Source organism: Dufourea novaeangliae, unplaced genomic scaffold (assembly GCF_001272555.1).
Source record: "Dufourea novaeangliae isolate 0120121106 unplaced genomic scaffold, ASM127255v1 scaffold55, whole genome shotgun sequence".
In the NCBI taxonomy this organism is placed as follows: domain Eukaryota; kingdom Metazoa; phylum Arthropoda; class Insecta; order Hymenoptera; family Halictidae; genus Dufourea; species Dufourea novaeangliae.
In genome coordinates, this window is record NW_015373934.1 from 449446 (window position 1) to 472887 (window position 23442).

The 23442-nt window shown below is 36.6% G+C and overlaps 4 protein-coding genes across 4 annotated transcripts; 1 reads left to right on the forward strand and 3 right to left on the reverse strand.

The window, feature by feature from the left end:
- Window positions 1–661: 661 nt before the first annotated feature.
- Window positions 662–2298, reverse strand: LOC107195157. The gene is made up of 6 exons (XM_015584943.1): window positions 2280–2298; window positions 1824–2010; window positions 1617–1753; window positions 1380–1521; window positions 1183–1304; window positions 662–1099 (listed from the first exon to the last, which is right to left on the reverse strand). Exons 2-6 carry the CDS (start codon window positions 1993–1995, stop codon window positions 662–664), a joined length of 1011 nt encoding a protein of 336 aa, XP_015440429.1. The 5' UTR covers window positions 1996–2010; window positions 2280–2298.
- Window positions 2299–4113: 1815 nt separating this feature from the next.
- Window positions 4114–7752, reverse strand: LOC107195208 (interference hedgehog-like). Its single transcript, XM_015585009.1, has 6 exons — window positions 7683–7752; window positions 7311–7565; window positions 6220–7200; window positions 5295–6134; window positions 5099–5214; window positions 4114–4375 (listed from the first exon to the last, which is right to left on the reverse strand). Exons 1-6 carry the CDS (start codon window positions 7750–7752, stop codon window positions 4361–4363), a joined length of 2277 nt encoding a protein of 758 aa, XP_015440495.1. The 3' UTR covers window positions 4114–4360.
- Window positions 7753–13034: 5282 nt separating this feature from the next.
- On the forward strand, window positions 13035–15486 carry LOC107195218 (tyrosine-protein kinase transmembrane receptor Ror2). The gene is made up of 6 exons (XM_015585023.1): window positions 13035–13095; window positions 13166–13356; window positions 13476–13737; window positions 13808–14050; window positions 14130–14314; window positions 14485–15486. Exons 1-6 carry the CDS (start codon window positions 13035–13037, stop codon window positions 15484–15486), a joined length of 1944 nt encoding a protein of 647 aa, XP_015440509.1.
- Window positions 15487–20025: 4539 nt separating this feature from the next.
- On the reverse strand, window positions 20026–23207 carry LOC107195220 (RUN domain-containing protein 1). Its single transcript, XM_015585025.1, has 10 exons — window positions 23021–23207; window positions 22742–22927; window positions 22564–22657; window positions 22178–22345; window positions 21610–21790; window positions 21453–21547; window positions 20616–21374; window positions 20446–20543; window positions 20282–20376; window positions 20026–20197 (listed from the first exon to the last, which is right to left on the reverse strand). The coding sequence occupies exons 2-10, from the start codon at window positions 22894–22896 to the stop codon at window positions 20091–20093; spliced, it is 1752 nt and encodes a 583-aa protein (XP_015440511.1). The 5' UTR covers window positions 22897–22927; window positions 23021–23207; the 3' UTR covers window positions 20026–20090.
- Window positions 23208–23442: the final 235 nt, after the last annotated feature.

Consider the following 23442-nt stretch of genomic DNA (forward strand, 5'->3'; position numbering starts at 1 on the left):
ACCTTTCCATCCCGATGTTGTATTCTGCATTTTATTCGGAACCGATAACATGAAATCGATTTCGAACAATTATCAAATTAGGGATTCGAGAGTATACGAATGTTTGGAAAAAAAAACGGTTACAATTTCTCGTTGTTAACAAGTACAGCACGTTTACGACGCGAAACGATTCGATTCTTGTATTTGGAATTCAAGGAATTCAACCGGACGTCCTCGCCGCTCATTATTGCTCGCAATCTCCACGGGTGTTAATTTTCGATCGTGGTAACTGAAAGGAGCAATGTGTGCGATGATTGTACGTCAATCGTAGCTGATGGCTGACTGAACTCGAGATTTGAACTTGACCACTCCGCGGTGACCACCTATACACGAGTTCCTGTGTAAAAGGAGGGGATCGATTGCATTGAAATTGTCCCTCCTAAAAGGGAAGGTTTCCACCTACGATTGACGTAAAACTTATAATTCCGATGTCACAGGTGTTCCGCTACGTTTTATCCGATACCACAATGGTATTATTTCGTTTCGCCATACGACCATGGAAATTTGCTACACTGTGATAGTGAAGTTATAAAGAATGTGTTTTTCGAAATAGAATATGAAGGATATTTATATCTTTTGAATTTTTTTTATTGTAAAAAAGTATCTTCCCTTGTAATGTTTACTAACAGACTTCATAGAAATTAATTTCTGAATGTTCATCAGAATCAAACGTTAGAGATCCGAATACTTGAGGACCCTTTGTAATTCTGTCTGATTTAAAGGGTTTTATCCAATTCTTCATCAATATTCCTGTTTTCAAATTCATTAGAGTTGTTTCAATAGCTGGTCTAGTGACTAGAATTGTTCCTCTTTGAATGTTGGCTTTTAAGAATTTCCATATTTCTGTATGCACAGATTCTGGAACATAAAACTCAAATGGATTGTTCATGATAATAACATTGCTACTTTGTACAATATCTGGACATTCCTCAATTCTTTTGTTTACTATTTCTATACGATCATTCATCTTATATTTATGTATCATGTCAGACTGTAATGTGCAAAGATCCTTATTCATTTCAACCCCAATAATTTTCTGGGCTGATGAAAATATATGTGCCTGCAAATGTATTATCGAGTAACTATGTATATTTACCAGTAAGGTTGATATGCTAAAGTGATGTAAAATGAAACATAATTTACCCCGTACAAAACAGCACCCAATCTAGATCCAACATCAAGTACAGTTTTTCCTTCTAAAGGCGGTAAAATATTATGGAATACATATATCATAGCAGACACTGACATAGAATGCGATATGATATCTAGAACAAAATTTAAATTGTCTTCATTAAGTAGTTACGGAATTAAGGAATGAAGCTTGGTAAACATCATCTTACTATATTCTTTCACATTTGTAGATCTACAATCAGCACAATATAGATTGTCCAATTTTCCTTCATCTATGAGTTCATCAACTTCTTTATTGTCATAGAGAAATGCATCTATATGCTTTGTTGATATATCATCACAATCTGAATTCTGAAGAGTTATTGAACCAGTAATATTTTCTCTTTCTGATAACAGCTGAAAAGCCAAATGCACATTGTAATTCTACATAACATCAGATAACAGACCTCTCCAATTGTGGGTGGCACAATGTGTTCTGATGGAAGTATTCCATTAAATGGTACTCTGTTTTTGATGTCAATAACAATTTGCTTTATGTTTCTTAACTGTTCTTCTTGTGTGTTATTTCCATTCTGGCAACCATCTACAAAATTATTTTCACAAGTTTAGTTTTTTATCTTAGTACATGTTATGCAATTTTCTATGACATATACCTCTAAAATTTCGTGGCGTTGATTGAATTTTTACTTTTTCAGGCTCCCAATTGTCAGCAATAAATGATAAAAAAATTTGTTGATCAGCTTCATTCAAGGAGCAAATAGTATCCGTGAAAACTCTTATGGCATTAGTGACGGACGTCGTATCGGTTTTATCATCCGAAGTCATTTTTTAATTTATGTCCTTTGAAAAATACAAAGCTTAACTTAATCCTATGTAATATTTTATTAAACACGTGTACTACTGTACCCGTCAGTCAAAATAGTTGACCACTATTGTATAAATATATGCATTCTGATATTCTAAGAGTCGCACGCAAAAGTAAAAGTAAAGTTTTGTCTGATATCGTGATATGCAATGGTTTATATTGCATAAAAATAATTGTTCAAATTTTCTATATCAATAATGTGTAGTAACAATAATTGATTGTAGCGTATTTAATAAACAATTACTTTGTTATGTAAAGATGCATATGATCGCAATAACATGTAGTGCTATCTACAACAAAACGTCCAAGCTACTAGCTAATTACTACACGTGCTTGTCGCTAGATGGAGCCATTAGGCATTTATTTTATAAAAGAATTCAATTGAGAATTGTTTATGTATTTTTTCAATTCAAGAGGATTGACCACGCAATCTCACACTATTAGATAAATTATTGAATTGCGATTAGTGTTTATTTGCGATAATTATTTAAATTTAAAAAAGATTACCAATTTAATTGACGGAATCTTTCTGATATGTTTATTAAAAAAAAATTAAGTACATAAAATGTTGATATACGTACATAGGTGTATATAAATAATTAATCTTAACATTATTTGTAGAGGCAAGATGTAAGGCACGTATGATCCTGCATAAAATCTGAACCATCCTAATATATACAAAATTTTTTCCTGCTTTCGTTCGCAAAGCGTTCTCTCGGCAACTGTAAATCACCGCAATTGATTTTAGAAAGTACGAAAGATTTAAATATTTAACTTTACGTTAAAAGTACGCGTGTATATATATATGTAAAATTTTACAAATACTTATTTACAAACTTGTTCGTTTTCTCGTTCTCTGATATCGAAATTCCTACCAACAAATCGTAGGATGTTCATACTTTTTTTGAATTTTTATTCGCGCGAGTCCATCGTAAAGCTTGATTACCGTCAGGAATACAGTAACAATCACTAAACGTTTATTGCATCTAACTCGAAACTAAAAGAAATACTGTTATTACAAGTTAACTTCGTAGTATTACGTAACATATACTATTAGCAATGTATATACTAGGGATTCGTGTAAGATTCATTCTAACATAGTAGTAGTTTCATCAAGATCGAGCTGCCAATTGTGTTCGCCCATAGTAAGACGAAAATTCAAGACACGTAATGTCAAGTCAGTGAGTAATCGAAAGTTTCGATATCATCGATAACACTAAAAACGTACGTACAATTATAAAATACATAGCACAGCTACCTTCCTTATCAGGCACAATTTCACTCGACGTAACTACTAATAATTCGCGTATTTACAAAAAGTTCGTGGACGCTAGTTAATTTAAATTAGGAAACATAGATAACTTTAAAAGCTGCCTGGTGTATAATTAAAATATATATTTAAAAAAAAACCTACGCGTATCTTTTCCGAAAATGAAAAAAAAAAAATCGAAAATTGATTCAGTTCCGTGACCGACCGTGCGATTCGCGAAGTATCTATGCGCGCGTAAGCTTGCTTAAAATTAAATTCACTGATTGTTGTCGACCAGAAAGTGCGTACAGACGGAGAGATTGAAGAAGAAAAATATTCGTCGAACAGGTACATTAATAATTTCAACGTACACACTTTACGGTCGAACACCGGTTCCCTTATTCTACGTTGAGCTTTAAAAAGGATATCATGCGCAAAAGAAAGGCCTAGACTCGAATAAGAATACAATTACCGAACTAACGTGCGTCGTCAAGTAATTAATTCAAGTATTTGAGCACACCTACTATGACACCCTGTAAATGTCTTGTAACGGTTTGTTCGTTGGACTCAATGATAATTAAAATCTATAAAGTTCGAAAGTCTCACTAAAAGAAGCATCGTCGTCGCTTCGCTTAATACAGCAAGGATAAAATCTGTTTCGTTTCGTTGGAACGATTGAAATTAATCCTGGTTACGAAAAACTAGATGTTGTTCACAGAGGTTGTTCGATAGGCAGTGATCCTTGGAGCAGAGTTGGCTCAGTATATGACGTGTTCACGTCAGTTCCAGCTGTGTCACTGTTGTTATGGTTGTTGCTGTTGTTGTTTTGCCCGTTTAGAAACGAGGCCATTTCCATCGGCGATTGTTGTCCGCTCTGTTTAGAAACATGCGTGTTCGTTCGCTTCTTTCAGATCAGCTCGGAAGAGAGCGTGTTTTGAGGGGGGTAACGTACGTGTGTGGTGTTCGGGAATAAAACAAAAGAAAAGCGGCTCCAGAGAATAGTGCAGAGAGCAAGTAGAATTAAAGTAGCAGCACACGAGACCAATGCTAAAGCTAGAAAAAAAAGACTAGTCTCCTTAATATCGAATAGTCTGAAAGCAGAAACACGTTAGTCCAATGTAAATATACAAGATGCAGTCGCGTGCGGATAGTGCGTAGAAAAAAATAAAATAAAATGGAAGTCGCATTTAAAATAGAACGGGGGGGCCGAAGTACCGCAGAGGTGAATGTGCCAAACTTCAAGGCGTACCATTGAAACGCAACGGAATTCGATTACGTCCAACTAGATTCAATTCTACGTATACATATGTATACTAAAACCCTATGAAATTGATCAGACCAGATATTTATTCAGATACTATGATTAAAGAAAAATGTGAGTGAACTGCATTTAACCCAATCAATGAAAATACTGAAAGTCTCTATATACTGTTACTTAATTGAAATCTTTTTTTACATCCACCATATTCCTTTTGTTGAACAAAGATCGAACTCCAAATGTGTTCCAATTCCACAGAACACGCACGCATACACACACACATACACACACAGAACTATACGAATGTTCGCGCAGTACAAACATCGTAGGCGTACAAAATAGACACGTACGCGACTGAGATTGTGTTTACGTTCGCCTAGTGTACTTCTGATTGTAAGAGGAAAATTGAATGACTTCAGACAATGCAAGTATCGTTATGTTTGAATGGAAAAACAGAATTAGTAGTTATTTTCTCGCAGAAAGAAAAATGTTTAGCCGGCAGTCATTCTTTTCCTCTGTGACAGAGTTATTGATATTGCTACTTACAAATACCGACCTTAGGCTGTATTATATCTTCAGGGGTATCGAGACCAGCAAGCGGGTTTGACGTTATATTTATTTTGGAGTCGGTTACACCACCGTTTATTACTCTTCCATTTGTAATTGGTTTGCCTATCACAAACAATAACCTTGTTATTAAATGAAGTCTGTACGATTCTTTCTAAACATCTACGATTAAAAGTTATAGTCACCTTCGCTTTGTGAAGATTCCCGACTCTGCTTGTGTTTGGTTCTTTTATATACTACAGCCACCGCTGTTAAGCCACCCAGTAGAGTCGATCCACCGAGAACACCACCGATTATCGCGTACATGTTCGCGTTTTTATCATCCGCGGGCCTTACTCGACTGTCCAACGTTAGATTGCTACCGTGATCGTTACGATTCTCATTATCATGATGCTCTACCACAAGTTTCTTCGTTTTTTCACGAAGAATTTGCGAGAATTCCGAGGCGGCGTCCACCGAGAAGCTTCGCACCTTGAACTCGTACGTTGTATCCGGTTGTAAATGAGATATGGTTATATTAAAGGAATCCTTTCCTTCGACCGTGGTCTTTACGTAGTCCCCCGCCGAGGTTGATGCCCGATGGTACACATAGAAGCCATCTATCTTCGCCGATTTATCTGGATTCTGCCAAATAAGAAGCACTTCTTGGGGACTCAAAGCTTCCGTGTTCGTTAACAGAGGTATGGGCATTCTGTTGCTCTCGAAACCGCCTTTGTTCAAATGGAAACGAACCGAATTCGGGCTGAGCTTGTTGTCGTTGTTCGAGTAAACCGCGGCGATCCGGAATCTGTACGTATGATCGGGCTGTAAATCCGTCACCTCGAACGAGCTCACGCGATTCGATATCTCAGAATTCGCGGTCATCCACTTCGCTTGCTTGCCGTTCATCTTTTGCCCGAGTTCTCGATACTGAACTTTGAAAAACTGAATCGACAATCCCGTGTTGTTAGGCACGGACCATGTAACCATCGCAGACACATCGGATAGTCTTGTGACGTTCGGTTGATTCGGTGGCACCAGGACAGCTAAAAACACGAAAGATACGTTTAGTAAAATGGAAGGAAGCTGCGCACCACATATCTAATTAGATTGAATAATGTAACAAATTACCGGTGCCCTTTCGCTTTCCCTCTTTGTTTCTTCTCCTTCCACCTCCCCTTGTGTGCTTGTGCCTTGAATTCGGAACTCCGTAGTCTGGCCGCGACTCAGTTGTGCCGATATGTTGCTTCGGGTTCACTCTCAATAAATTATACCCGGAGTCCGAACCGTACTCGTTGCTCGCGGCGCACTGTACATAACCGGCGTGTTTCTTCTCCACTTCCGAGATGACGAGCGTGGCACCTTTGATCTCTAAATTGTCGCCAGGTAGCAAAGATTCTCCGTTAATCAGCCATTCGACTCTCGGATGTGGCTCGCCGGTTACCGTACAAGATAGCTCCAGTTCCCCGCCCTCGGAAAATGTAGACGTTTTCGGCGCTTTCGCCACCTTCGGCGCCTCCATTACTTTCAGTATAATCACAGATTTTATTTGCGCGCCGTTGCTGTTCCACATACAATCGTATTCACCTCTGTCTGCCGGCTGGACATTCGTTATCATCAAGCCTGACGGTATTTTAATCGAGTTTGTTGGTAATCGACTGCCCAGTCTGCTCCACGTGACGTATGGTACCGGATAACCGACGGCGAAGCACTCCAGCGTTACATTTTTGCCGCGCAGAACTTTGTATTCCGTTTGCGGCTGCTTAATGAAGTACGGCGTTTGGACAGCGCGATTCGTGTGCACGTTTAGAATAGTTTTATGATTGCTGGTGAACAGTTGAGTGGTTATATAGTTACTGGCGGTGCAGTGGTAACTTCCGGTGTCCGATACTTTAGCATTTTCGATGACCATGGTTTTCCCGTTTACATTCTGTACGAGATTATTGTCTTTATAGAATTGAATTATGGCCTCGGGAGCCGAGTAAGGGACAGGGCATGTGATCGGTACTGTGTTCCCGGCAGCGACGCGTATCACAACGTCGGTCTTGTCGTTGAACTTCTGTAGCGTGGCAAGCGTTAATCGTGCCGGATCGGATGCTAAACCGCTGGTACCTACGACAACGTATAAAGATCAATAATTATGAATGGTTATTTACACGACTACGTATACTTTGCAGCGTTACAATCCTGTGGGTCCAACAAAACAAAGCAAGAGCGTTTACCGTAGTAAGCGATGCACCGGTAATCACCGGCTTTCGATTCGTTGTCGAAGTTCACCACATGTTTGGACGTTTTGCCACCGTTGCTGGGTGTATGAGCGACTGGCAACCACTTCTCCGAGCCCAACGGTCTATGACGCCAAGCAAACCCATCAGCGGCAAGATTGAGGTTGCATTCAAAGTTCACATCGTCGCCCAGTGGTGCATCCAAAGGTTGAGGATGCCTGGTAAAGGACATGCCTAGCTCTTGCCTCTGTCCTGTTGAACGAAACAGCATCGATAAGAGCAAAATCCATCTGGATCCAAAGAGGATCTTGAATACCATTTTGGTTCGGACACCATTTCAAGCGACAAGGATTGTACAAAGTTACTTACCATGAGCAAAACTGACCATTACATGGAGCAAAGCTGCAACGACTCCACATAGGGACGGCACAGGTTGCATCTTGACACATTCTGCAATCAAGGAAGAGCAAAGTTTGTCACGCGTTACTCGGATATTTCTCGTCTTCGTTTTTCCGACCTGGTTGCCCGGGGGTGGGACGAAAATTCGCGGAGACTCGAGGCGCCAGTAAGAGCCCACTAAAATTAATGCCTGACAAGCGTGTTTAAGTTTAGAACGGTGGAGAGTTCACGTGGAAATAGAACGCATTCTCGTTCTAGTTTTCTTGATACCGTGTCTCTCTCGCCAGTTCGAGACACGCAAAACGTCAACACTCGTAATGGGACCGTTGCATACCGAGCCGGCATATACAACCGGCGAGAAATGTATAATTTATATACTGGGCAAACGCCTCGCATTTTCAAAGTTCCCGCCCGCGCCAATCACACCGCAGGTTAAGGCGATCCTACGGACGCACGATGCGTGGCAAACTACTGTGTTCTCACAACTGCCTTGTACGTAATAATAATTTATCATATAAAATATATTTAAATTTATTGTGTATAATAACGCAAATGGTTCTTTAATTTTTTAATTCGTGGGAAACGTGCTTCGATCCCAAAAAGAACCACAATCTAATTAGTTGGAACTGTAATGGTTTTTTTTTTTTTTTTTTTTTTTTTTAAATAAATAACTTGATCTTTCATTTGTAGCGATCAATTTGACGGCACACCATGACTGCAATGCCTTTATAAACGGAAGTATAGTCGCTGAAAGGAGTAAAAGAATCCTCTCAATTAGTTTCGCGACGTTCGTCGTCGAGAGGACGAATTGAAAACGCATCGAGAAACGAAGAGAGCAAGGCCATCGCGTCGCATTGTGACAAACTCGAGAACGAGCAGAGGTGCCACAATGACAACACGAAAATGACCATATACGGCGACGAAAACCGTCGATCATTGCGCGCACCGCTTTCCACCCACGTGCGGACGCCTGACCAACGCGAGTGACGATCAGAAAACCGTACCGACACGTCGTAGACCGATGGAAATTATTTGTTGGCCAACACATGCGCGATACGTAGGCATATCCATTCATAGGATACACCGTGCTTCTCGCCCACGCAACACTCTGAAACACGGAATTAACGCACACACTTTCTTTTCTCTAGGAAAACATAGTTCTGTGCACTGATGGGACTTCAAGGCATTGTCTTTGAGGTCGAAATAGGTTTCAACGTTCTATTCTATTCTATTACACGGTTGTAATATTGTATTATATTTAAACGAGAGAGAAAGAATTCTATTAGGATAGAATATAATTAGATTTGTAAAATTTTACGAGACTGCCAAGAACTTGATGCTCTATGTAACCCGTTTTGAACCGTTTCGGACCCCATCATTAACTCCGTTATTTTCGTGTATTACATAGAAGTTCATTTCTGACAATTTTTCGATAGATCCAAACACCATTTTCGCTTTATTAATTTTTCCCTTCGCTTTACTTTTTCGCGAGAGAAGTTTTCGTACGATGAGTTTGTCATGACGATGAAATAAATTCAACCCGGGAAGATTCGTCATTGTCGTCGGAAAGAAGCAGAAGGGCATTTTTCATCGCAGTCGAAATCGAGGGGGGGGGACAAAAAGCACACGTTCAGGGCCCGTTCGTGAGGCAGTTTAACGTGTTTTGTGTACGGGAGGACTCTTAACTTCTGGTTAAATGGTAGCATAAATGCCGGTGGTATGTAACAGGTGAGAAGGGCTCCAAAGAGGCTGGTTTCCGACGTTGCCTCTCATAAAAATAAAGAACTCGAATTCCAAAGCAGTGGTTGTCAACCCCCCGTCGCCCCGCGCCCTCGAACGATGCCGAGGCGCACCTAACCTTACGGACGAGCCAATGCCACCCGGGTTACGCACACATACAGACCAGCATTAATCGTAACAGCTGAACGAAAGAGAATTAGATCCATTTCTACAACCTGTCATTACCCAAAGATCAAATTCTTAAATCCTTCTTATGCACGGTGTTCACCTCGTTCATCGATCGAGGATCAAGAGCAAAGTTCCACTTTCACGACCCAATTGTGTTGTTACCAACCAAAATACAGCAAGATCTGGACTGTTCAGAGAAAAGTAACGGCGTGCGAAATCGCGATCAATTTATAATTCGAAACTAAAGTAATCTGTCCGTGTTTTATCTTATGTTTGCATGTGTAAAGAAAGATACAGTGTTCAGTTACGTCCTTAGAAGACGCAAACCAAGGTAAAATGATACTATGCTTTAGATTACTTTCAAACAACATTCATCAATTTCCTAAAAGTCTGGTTTTTCGACATTTGCCGTCATCAATTAATTCACCCAGGGTTTAATAATCTCAAAGCAGAGATTATTTTGATATTAATTTTCACACAGGAGTAACAGTGCAGTGTTCCGTTACACGTGACAAACAGGAACCAGGAAGATCGGATTCCCATTGATCGTGCAGATTCGAGAGAGAAGCGGATCCTTCCTCTTAGCGACCGCCGATTAATCACGTGAACAGTTTTCATTGGTTTCGCATCGTCGTGTTTCGTGTCCGACACAAAACTAACTACGGCGAACGTAATTCTCTTCCTCGGTATGCAAGGAGCAACTGCTTAGGCAAAACGAGCGAAGAATATTTAGCTGTATATGTGTCATACGCTATTTTAATCTGCTTCCCCATAGCTGCCACTTAGATTCCTACTATTAACGTTCCATATTCAGCAAAACCATAATTGTAATACCGGGACTTCCCTTTTGTTTTTAATTAATTAATTATAAATTAAGTTTTCTCTTTTTTTCTCAAGATCACAGTGTTGCAGCAGTAACATACGATTACCGGTTGTTCGCGTTTTGCCGGGAATATGACAACACGATTAGTATTACCGCGTGTACCGCGGAACGGTTTATGAAACTTTAATTAAAAAGCACGTAACATGTATACAGTCACCCAAACGCAGGCGCATTAAGCAGCGCGGTACTATCCGAACGAGGAGTTTGTCAATTGTTAAGATCGGAATAATAAAGTATAACATTTCACTGCTTGTATATTTCCTGACGCTGTACAAATCCACCGGCCGTTCAAATTTCACCGAAAATACTAGTGGCTCACCCCTTCCGGCAGGTGATCTTTCGTCATGACACCATAAGAGATTCTTTTTTGACGATTAACGTTTACGTTGGTACAGCTCTAATTTCAACGCACAATTTTGTGAAACGCGAAATGAAAAAAATGATAAAGATCGTCGGTATCGATGAAGATGAGAAATGTATTCGTGTTAGGGATACACTCACCCTTTTGCCTTCGATCCGGCTGTATGATCCTTTTGTTCTAGATCCTACGAATTTCCCGTGAACTGGTTACCGATGTTCCTACCAGAGGAAAACGAGCAGTTCCTTCGATTTTGTACCGATATATCACTTCATTTTTCTTTTCAGCAATTGTTGTAAGTTTTAATCAGTTCAATTTCCTATACAACAAGACGCTTGGCGTCTACCAGCACATTGGAATGTAGACCGACAGGTTTTGAACCGCGATAAAGTATGTAGTTGTCCACCCCACTCCTGCGCACGAAAAGTCACTAGCGAGGTTGGAATCCCTATATAAGTCTGTAACAATCCATTGTGTAGATTGTCCATCGACTGGCAAAATAAGTAGATGTCCACCTTCTACATCAGTGATGGGTAGAGATGGCGTGCAAAATCACTAACGGTGATTTATCACAGTGATCGCCGAATCACGATCACGATCGTGATTTAACTTCATTCACAACCGTGATTGCGATTTTTTTATCTTGACTGAATTTGCTCACTGCAATCGTAAGTCATTAATCTTTAAACAGAAAAACGTATTCAATATGATTTTACGATGAATTACATTACTGTGTTTGTAAAAATCAGTAGAAAAAACAAGAAATTCTAAAAGAATGATTTGCTAGGTAACATGTAGATTATAATTTATAATCATTAATTTATTCATTATTCTTCATTGTTTCTAATTATTCTTTCACTTTATACGATATAACTCGAATTTTTGTTTTGATGTCGTTAATATAAAATATAAAATATACAGATTATGTATCGCGTGTAAAGAACTGTTAGGTTTTTCCACCAATCAAAAACGATCACGAGAAATCACGAATCACTGTGAAAGATTACCGTGATTGAGAACAAACGTGATCGAATTACGAGTGATTCACAAGTAGTAGTTCACATCATCTCTAGTGAGAACGTGGGGTCACGGAGCCCCCGGTGGAGGCGCCATAGACCCTGCACGGTGAGAGTGTGGGGTCACGGAGGCCCCGGCGGAGGCGCCATTGATCACGTGGGGTGAGAGCGTGGGGTTACGGAGCCCCCGGTGGAGGCGCCATAGACCCTGCACGGATTTGTGCTAATAATACTTAGAATTCATGCTTTATCGGTAACGTCGGGTATTGACACTAAAATGGTAAGGGGGCTTCTGATGCCCTCGATGATGGGACTGAAAATTACATTGCATGTTAAGTCTATTCTTATATCTTGTCTGTGGCGTAAGTGACCCTGCGTGTATGAGAAAGTGGGGTCATAGTAAGAGACCCCCTGTGTGAGAGATGTACCAAATTCACAGAATACTGGGGCTGATATACAACATTATTTCTAAACCAGAATTCCCGTCGCTTTTTAGATGAAATTGTACTTGTAATAAAGTGTTGAAATTTTATTATGAATATGTATAGTTTTAAATTTGCAGACGTCCAAATTAAACGTAATAATTTATTGTAAAAGTGGATCTTCCCATTATCGAAATCACTAACCGTCCTAGTTATAAATTTCCGTTAGATTAGCAGCCACTTAGGTTCGTTACAAAAGGAGAAAATTTGCCATTTGTTCGTCGTGTATTGGCATTGTAAATAAAACGGAATGCTTGAGCGTATAATGGTTTATCGCACACAGGATAAGGGATAGAATAAAAGTTTTTCTTAGGGTAGTTTGATCATGCTTATTGTGCAACGGTTCATGTGTCCTATGCTACAGTTTTGGCCGTTGACATGATTTTTTATGGAATTATCGTACTAGCCCTCGCTGAAAACAGTTTGAAAAATTACAATCGATAATTGCAATATTCATTCAGTGATTGTCGAATAGGACAACGCGTGAAAGTTCGCGTAGAATGGAGCGTAATAATCGACTTTACGTTAAAAAATGTTTAACTTGCGCCAATGGATCCAATGCAATGCAATGTAAATTAAACGAGTAACCGTACTGGTGGACTTATTCATGCAACGATTCTTCTTCTAAACATGTGATATCTTTTTGCCCTTACTTCGACCTAACACATTTAAATAATGGTGTTCTGGATTTTCTACTTGGTAGCAATCATTTTGCACTTCAGTTCAGTGCACAGCAGTATGTATTTCTTCTGAAAAAAGCCACTTGTAATGAAAGAGTAAATTGTTTATATTTGTCTACTTTGCAGAACCAGAATCACATGGCTACTGTGCACCTTACAGTGGAAAGATCTGCAAGAGGTATTTAGCTGGTATTGGAAAAGTATGGTTCAATGACTCTAACAATAATCCTGGGGGATTATTGAATGAACAGATTACTACCAATTTGTGGGAGGAATTGATACAGGAACTTCAAGAACCATGTCGTTCAGCTGCAGAGGTATACATATTAGACCTAGAATCTCTTAAAGAATTTTCTCATTAAGATATTTGAAATTGTTATAACTAAGAATTTTCTATGGTAACCATATAAGTCTAAAGACAATTCTGTTGTTTCAGAAAATGCTATGCATGTATGCCTTTCCACAATGTTACAACTCAATTGGCCTACCATTATGTTATGAAGACTGCATGGCAGTTCGTCATCAATTTTGCTTTAATGACTGGGCAATGATAGAAGACAACAAACAGAGGAAGATTTACATCAGATCAAGAGGACATTTCACACTTCCGGAATGTGAATCACTGCCTAAAGTAGTTAAAGGAAAAGTGACCTGTTCACATATTCATTTGACGGATATGAATGAAGAACTTGTTACATGTAAAGCAGACTTTATACTATTTCAAGTTTCATTTGAAACATATCTCTTCTTAGTTATTTATTATTTTAGATGACTGTGTCAAAGGAAATGGCAGATTTTATATGGGTAAAGTAAACAAAACAAAGTATGGCTTGGACTGTCAGCCGTGGAGTGCACAAATACCCCATAATCATGATAGACCACCAGATGTCTTCCCTCAGATTCGTGATAGTGAAAACTATTGTAGAAATGCTGGTGGAGATGAACCAATGCCTTGGTGTTTCACCATGGAGTCTAGAATACGATGGCAACATTGTGATATTCCTATATGCGGTATGCAGTTGATACCTGATCAAACGTCTTTAATATAATTGCATTGTTCATTTTATTCTTCTTTTGGTCTTCAACTTAGATAACGTAACAAGTAAAGTATTGGAGGTCGACCCAAAAGACTTAACAATGGACACATTGTTTACTCCAATGTTTATACTAATACTGTCTTCGTTGGGATTTGTAATTATAGCTGGAATTCTATCGATTATTGTGAGTCACAGATTTCATAAACGACATCAAGGATACAACCCAACAAATAACCAGGTACAGTAAACGTAATTGATTTTAGAAAATTGTAGACCATATAAAATCATGTGCGAAATTGGCCAGAAAAATAATGTTGTGTCTGGACTTAATAATCGTGCATAAGTAGTTTTAATTGGAGACAGTTTCGATCATTGGCAATAATCAGAATGTTAATGATGTATTTTTAGTATATAACTATTAATTTGGATAAATTGCCAAGCAACAATGCCTACCACAAGACAAGCGCCCAGCTTAATCCAAAGTTGGAGAAACTTGAATTCCCAAGGAACAATGTTATTTACGAACGCGACCTAGGACAAGGTGCTTTTGGTAGAGTATTTCAAGCTAAGGCACCGGGTCTAGTGCCAGGCGAGGAATTTACCAATGTTGCCGTTAAAATGCTCAAAGACGAAGCGTCAGAGGATCTGCTTAAAGATTTCGAACGAGAAGCATGTCTGCTAGCCGAATTCGATCACCCGAACATTGTCAAACTGTTAGGCGTATGCGCGCTAGGTCGGCCAATGTGTTTGCTATTCGAGTATATGGGCCGCGGTGACTTAAACGAATTTCTGCGGTCTTGTTCACCTGGTAATTATATTATCCGTAGTTTGGAAAGGGACGAACATTTCACAGACTCTCGACTGTCGCACATGGATTTAATTAATATCGCGCTGCAAGTCGCTTCTGGTATGGTGTATCTATCAGACCGGAAGTTTGTACATCGGGACCTCGCAACGAGGAACTGTTTGATCAATGACCAAATGATTGTAAAAATAGCCGATTTCGGACTGTCACAAAAGATCTATCTGCAAGATTATTATAAAGGAGACGACCAAGATGCTATTCCAGTCAGATGGATGCCTCTGGAAAGTATATTGTATAATAAATATACCGTGGAGTCTGATGTATGGGCTTTTGCAGTGTGTTTATGGGAGGTATTCAGTTTTGCTCTCCAACCGTATTATGGGATGACTCACGAGGAAGTTGTAAACTACATTAAAGAAGGCAATGTCCTTCAGTGCCCAGAAAATACACCCCAAGACATATATGATTTAATGAAACTTTGCTGGAACAGAAGACCATCGGATAGACCCGCTTTCAGAACCATTTATAATACACTGGATACTATAAAACACAATTTGGAAGCAGAGAATAAGTCAGACAGTGTACCGTTACGTATCCACGTTTGAACCTGATAATAATTTATACTAGAAGGGAACTCGAGGATTCATGAAACTAGAGGATAAGTGATATTTATGCAAATGTAAAGGTAAGTGAATGGTAAATTGTACCTACGTGTTACACGTAACTGCCTTTGTTATGTTTGTTGCGTAGCATTACCAAACAAACTGACTGAAATGTTTATGAGAAATGTTTGATATTAGCAGCCATTATGTTCGCGATATTAAATATTTATATAAAACAAAATTGATAATTTTTTTGGTACAATTTTGAAGTAAAACGCAGATATGTACTTTTTATAAATCTTTTCCTTGTAAGTAGATATAGATATTACCTTGAATCTTTTCTTTTACATGAATTTAATGAGAATTCTTATCTAAATTGTTTTTAGATGACATTTAAGATAATTACAGTGCTCTTCTAGTTTGCAAACGTTCACTTTCCTAACTTTGAATTTATTAATAACTTATTTGAATTGGAACTATTTATAGTAAATTTATACAAACTCGTATATTACGTTTAAATCTATTGTGATTTCAAGCATTCCGTCAACGAATTTTACTACAATAGAACATATTACTACCAGTAAAGATATAAGGATGAACCATACTGATACAAGGGTTTCAGTGGTAATATAATAGATACAATGTTTTTTGTCTAAGTAATAAGTAGTCTACGGATTTTTATACAAGTTCACATTTTTCGAGATCAATTTACAACCACTAAAATTAAACCGAAATTAACTTTTTTCGATTAAAAATAAAATAATTTTAGTGAATTATAATCAACCTGTTATTTTTTTGTGTTCTGCATATTCTGACGTATGCTGTAAATGTATAAACATCCGCAGCTTAGTAATAAGACTACAGAACTCAATGTGCAAAGCAACCAATAAATTAATTTGCGTGTAGTTAATATCAGCAGACTGCCGAATTGTTTAAAAACTTATAAAAGATGATAATTTTTTGGAAGTCTCTGTCATCTTTTTAATACATCCTCCCGGTGGTTTATATACGTATTACTTATCTTGCAACTCTTTTAAGACAAAATTTTGTACTATGTATGGTTTGAAAAAAATTGTTAAAAAATTTCAATTTATACAATGGAACTACAATTTTTTTTAGTTTCTTGTAAGTCAAACAGTATTTACACAAATTTTACTAGTTTGTTATTCTTATGGTTAGAAACTTAAAGACTGATGAATTTTTTTAAATAAGTTTTACCATTGTAAGAACATAATGTGTAACATTCTTTTTTGTGCATTGCTTTATGAAAACGAAAAGCTCCATTTTTTATTAACTTTAGATGTTTTGTTTCTTTGTTAATATTCTCTATACAATCATTACAGCAATGCTTAGTTGCACTAGTTGATCCGATCATAATTGTATACATATATCAATATATTTAAATGTGTAATTATATGATAATGCAAATATATTTGCTGTATTTCCTTACTTCTTCAAAATTGGAGTATATTAAGAGGCATATACTATGTTGGCAGACAGACTTTCCTATATATATATATATATATATTTATATATATGAAGCAACAAATAATGTTTCACTAAGACAGATAATACGGAATTTATATAACTGTGCAAACAATTCGGCTATAAAAAAGAATGAGTTTATATTTAGCAACGTTATGTGTAAACTGTCCTTAATTGTTAGATGTTAGATCGTTGCTGTACCAAAAACATAGCCTATTTAATGTACGAAGAATATCAATGAAAGCTATTATGAAGAATGTTACAGTAAAAAAAAAAAAGAAACATTAAGTGAGTGTATACTGTGCAACTGTTATGCATAAAGTTTGAAAGTAAATCGCTACTGTGCTGTAAAACAATATTTAAATGAATGTTTTAACTGTAACATTGAATTGATTTAGAGTACTATCTGTTCTATAAGATACATGTATAACGCGTCTAAAGCATCTTTCTTATAATGTATAATTTTTTATAGATCTTTTGATACAGGTTTTTTCTTTTAATGCAAAGACTCAGTTCCAATTTTCATGATGCGATTTAGCACTTTTTAAATAATATTGAAAATAATTTTCATTACAGCTCAACTACTTTGAATTCCATAAATGTGTCATTTGTTAGTATTTTTATAATAGTCTTTATATGTTAGAAACATTCTATTGATTTCTGAATGTTGTATCCTAAACTTAAATACATAGATATGTATAACTAATGAATGTCATCATCCATTTGGTTTTTAATGAGTATTCATTGCAATAGGCACATAAATGTTCTTCGTTCTGCTGTAAATCTTGGTTGAGCATTAACAAATACTATATACAAAATGCAAAAAAGAAGGAATGATGTGAATGCAATATCCAAATGCTCTTCCATAAACTTTTTTATACACGACTTTTATATTGTGAAAGAGAAGAAGAACTTTTACCAAGTTTGTGCTCTTACATCTGTGTACTTGTATCCTGTATAAGTAGTATTGTACGTGATATATTATGATGATACGTACATGAAGCGTATTGTCGGCGACCAAGAAAGAAACTTCTGGTATTATATAAATTCGTTAAGTTCAGATACGTTATTGACACTGTAGACTCTATTCTGAATTTTATGTACAACAAACTGTAATCTAATCTGTAAGAACATCGAGATTCCTCGGTACTCTATTTTGAACCCCGGTAAATTCATAAGTATCGAAACATATGAAGTAAAGTGAATATCTCTGGTCAATTTGAAAATATCTCAAGGTCGTTTTTTTTTCTAAATTATGAAGCTTATCAATGTTTTTATGAATGGAAACAACAATTTGTTTCTTTTGCGTAAATTGTAACGTACATTAAGACAATGTTTTTGAAGTGTATACTGTACGTATGAGAACATTTTGGACCTTGGTAAAAGTTTGAGAAAAATGACTTTCGTAGAAAGAAGTTGTATTTGTTAAATTTATCTTTCAGAAGCATGTAGTATTGGTTTGATAATTTTTTTTTATTATCAAATCTATCGGAGATTTTTCACGATTCACCTTGTATATTTTAATATTACGAATATCGAGGAATTATTAATGAAATACTACAAACGTGTTGAAAGAACTGCTATGAAACTTTTACTGGTGTACAACTTTTACAAAAAATAAACAACCAATTTCATGTACCCTTCCATTCATTTCTTTACCGATTCAAGGAATAAAGTGTTAGGGCGTGTTGCAACACAAAACAAAATACATTGCTCCATAAATATATTTCTGCATATCTTCTCTTCAATAAACTAATGTCAAATTATTATGTATATAAAAAGCAGATATATATATATTATATAATACATTTGAGTTTCTCTTATAACTATCTTACATGTGATGTATCTTACATGTATGATGTAATAGTTGTAAGTAACTAGGTGTATATATCTGGTAAACTGTTTTCTAATTGAAAATAATATGTGTGTTCTAGTATATATGTATCTTCTGGAGCTTGTATACTTTCCTTACAGTGTATCATTTAACATTTTTAATGTCCATAAAATTAGGAACAGCTGTTGCCATAGAAAAAAATATTTATAAAATCTACACCTGCAGCGGCAGAGAAGAATGTAACGCTTTATACAAATTTGTTCAATGATCTGCACAGTGAAACGAGATCTTCAAACTTTTTCTGTTAACAATTACGGTTAACTGAAGCTTTACACATTTATATCAATGCATATACAATGTATAAATGTGTAAACAAACGGACAAATCAATAATAAAGTTTATCAAACACAACAAAGATAAAATGTTGACAGTATATTACAACATCAAAGATTACGTATGGCATATATCGTTATATGTTCCTAGATTTAACTACTGTTTCCATGATATGTTACTGTGAACTTATTAACTCCAATATGCGAAGTGGTACTAAAACTAAAAACTAAAGAAATATATTTATTTCAATTATTAGAAACCTTATTGGTTGATTCTTTGGTTTCACTTGATATCTAGTTAGAAGTAACATTACTTTCTTTTCGGTTTCTATGAAAAGATTTAGTACGAAATTTTCATTAATTTTGATCACAGTAGTAACCGCGTCTTTCGTTTCTATAAACTTGATTTAATGTTACTTTTTAAACAGTACAAATAAAACGTCCAGATTTATTAGCTCCTCGAGATCGTGCAGTATCTGAAAATGTACTTCAAAATAACTAAGTAATATGTTTCAGTCCATATTATATCAGGCAGCATTGCATTTATACCTTGCTGTACGTTACAATGTATCCCTATACACGTCATCGTTAAGTATCTGCACGCAACAGATTATTTACCTTTAGATCACATAGAACGATATTCTTAAAATAAAATAATTAAAAACACAGACCCTGAGGATTTAGCTCAGCAATACTGATACTTGAAATCATTATAGCTACGTTATTGCATCGCATAATAATTTTTTTACTAACGAGCACTCAGGGAATGAGAAAGGAATGTACCTTAGAGATTGTTTTTTCCTACAAGAGAATGTTTTTTTAAAAAGTAATAGAATAGTGTAATGTTAACGTAAGGTTTAACTGTACTGTTTCTCATTTATGTTGCTCGTGTACTTTGCTCTCTAAAAGTGACTACCTCATACTTGTATAAGTACAAACACCGACTTGCACTGCAATCAAAATGCATCTTTTATGTTCTGGAACTGCCTTACCGCCAAGTCCACTGGTAAATCAAATTTATAGCTTGTAAGACGGTCGAGAGTATGGAATGCATCTTGAAAACCTGTTTACAATAATAATAGAGAAATACTTTACGTATCATGTCCACATCAATGGTAATCATTTTCACTTCAATATTTCGATATACCTGTTTTCACAACGTAACTCCACGATGCATAGTGATTCTCAAGAAGATACTGGCATTGCAAGATAAGTTTCAACCAAGCCACAAGTTTTTTAGCGCTAAAATAAAGCATCGATGAATCACGAGTCTTTACCAGTAGAGAAAAAGCTGTACAATTATTTACTCACTTCAGGGATGCGCATATGAATGCTTTAAAATGAGAATCATAACTTCTTTTATATGGACTGTGTGAAGCAATAATATTCCCGATTGTTGTTAATAGACTCTAGAAATTTAAATAACTATGGTTTATATTTATTAATACAAATTAACGTCTATCATATTGTATAATGAGTACCTGTTTAGAAGAGATGACTCTTCCTGCCAGATCTAGATTAAAGCTTTGAGATAATTTCTGTGCTGGACTACAATTATAACGGTGACCATTTTTAATTTCATAATATTTCAATACTAGTTCCCATGCATGCATTAAATTAGTAGTAGAGGAATGTCTTTGAGGAAAACATCCCACGAACGGTACGACACTATTGGAACGCACATCAGACATTAAACCGTGTTGTATTAAGTCACGTATGGAGGTTGCAAGATGCTTCCTTACGGCAGACGTTACTCTTGCATTACAATGAGACGTGGAATCTGAATCCGAGGCATAATCGTTTTCGTTAATGACATCATCGTCGTCTGGATGACGTTCAGTGTCAGCGATGGTCTCTATGACATGTTCAACAGCTATATCTAATCTGGTTCTTAAATCGCGCCAACTGTATAATGAATTTTTCTTGAAGTTCCTTCGCACCCTTTCACTACCGCATCCTAATTGAGACACTAGGAACATATGCAACAGAGCCACCACCTTCTTTACGGTGTTAAGAGTTTTAGCTTTACTTTCCTCTTCTAGTGGTTTTTTGTTAAATGCATTCTTAGTATACGAAGAAGAAGTGGCAGATCCACTAGTATGTACAGGACAAGCACAAGTGCAAGCTAGGGTCTCTGTACTTACTTCTCCGTGAAGGTAACTTATAAAACGCTCTAAATCTGTAATTTGTGTTTTCAATTGAGTTACTAGTTGCTCTTTCATTTTCAGGGGACTAACAATCTGTAAATTGGATTTATAAATTCTCTAATTCACAAGCATTCGTTTATTGATGGATTCTACTAAATCAAATTGATTTACCTGACTTATAGCATAATCTACTTGCCATCTTAAATCATCGATTGGTAGTTTGCAAAGATCATCGACATTGAAATTCAATTTTTCTTTTAAATGATCTGAAAAAGGACAACGTTGGTCTTGGTTCTATGTAAAAGGGTTAATATTTCCAGAAACTTACTGATAATGATATTCTGTCGTTCTAATATCATACTCTGTGGTAATTCTGCCTCACCAGTCTCATAGGCATACTTCTCTAGATCTTCCAACTGAGATTTCAACTGACATATAAGTTCCTTTTGCTTTGTTCTTTGCAAAGCCATTTTAGACTCAACATCAACATCATTAATTACTCCAGATATCTGTTATATTGCATACACTAAGCATTCAGTATCTTGTTTTTTTAATTACTGTCTAACATAGAAATAGAAGCTCAGAATTGAAACAAGGGTTAACAGCTAAGGCATGAAAATAACAAAACATGTATTAAGACAATGTGTATAAAACTATTTATTTTTCACTGTAACGTAGGTATTATTTTATCTACAAGCTAATTAGATTTCTAGAAAATAAAAAATATATCACAGATTTGTATGCATATCAGCATTATACAAGCAAAGCGAGTTCGATAAACATAAACCAAACACACAGAAGAAATATTAGTGAGAAGAAAATAAGAAAAGGGTAAAAACTTAATATAACACAAAAAAAATTAAAACACTGGCATGGTAGGTCTTTGTATGGCTTACACTTTGCTTGCAGGACACTGGAGAAGTTGGAGTAATTGATCTACTATCAAATGACAAGTTATTTGGAACATCAGGTATTCCCCTAAATGCAAACTCTTCTAATTCTTTGAGCAATGCTTCCTTTTCATTTGCTGGTGCATCCACAATTTGTCGTAAACGAAATTGAACCTACAATATATCCTTGCCATTTATTCATTTTCTGCATCAACCTTCTGCGGCCTTTATTAAAGACCTTTAGAAATGTACTGAGATTGAAGTTAAAAGGATTGAATCTGAGCCAATACGAGTGATTAAGAATAAATATTTTGTCTAAGGGGTATATTTCTTTAATTAGATATCAATCTTTTTAACTTTAATCAGTCTGAACACTGAGAAATATGCTATACCTGGGCAAAGTGAGTAGTCAGTGCTATGAGGGATGAGTTAAGCATTTCTTGCTCCTCTTCGAGCACCTTGAGCCTCTCCATGTCATATGACAAGCTAACATGACATAATAGAAGATGTCACTTAACTACAGCAGCAAGTAAACAATACCTTTAAATTATTCAGTTACAAGTTACTCACTTCTCCATATTATCTACATATTTATATTCGTCGGCAAAATCATTGTCACCGTCGTTCGCCCCAACTGGTGCCCATCTTTCCCCGGAGGGTCTATCGCTTTCATCCGAGTTCTCGATATCTTCCACCTCGCAACCCTTATGTTCTCCAGCGCTCATTTTCTTTATCGTCTACGATCTCGACTTTCTTCTACAATCCGAGCGTATATTTATTGATTCTTCTTCACAGAAACAGATTCAGTAGAACCAAGTAAGTCTCGTCTCAATCTCTGCTTTTACGTACCGAAAAATTGATTCCCCTTCGCGGGACATTACAACGTTCGGTCTTCCACCTTTTCGTCACGTTTAATCCATTAATTAACTTCTGCGCACGTGTACGACTGGAAACGTCACTGACTGTTGTCGATCAAGCGTCTCTGTAAGGCGCGTTCTCACATCAAATGGTTTTGAGTTTTTGAGCATTGGAGGGATTTATAGCAGGCAATTGTGTTAACAACCTGATCAAATATGTATTCCCCTTCGCCCCACCAACATTTTCTCAATCTCTGCAGCGTCTCTCAACTTACATTTACAGATTGAAATCCAAATTGTCCGACTTCGACTTTCTAATTTAATTTCACACAAATAATACATATAAAAGTAAGTATGCTACAAATATTACGAATTAGGAATCACATGGAAAGGGAGTTTGAAGTCAGATAAGTA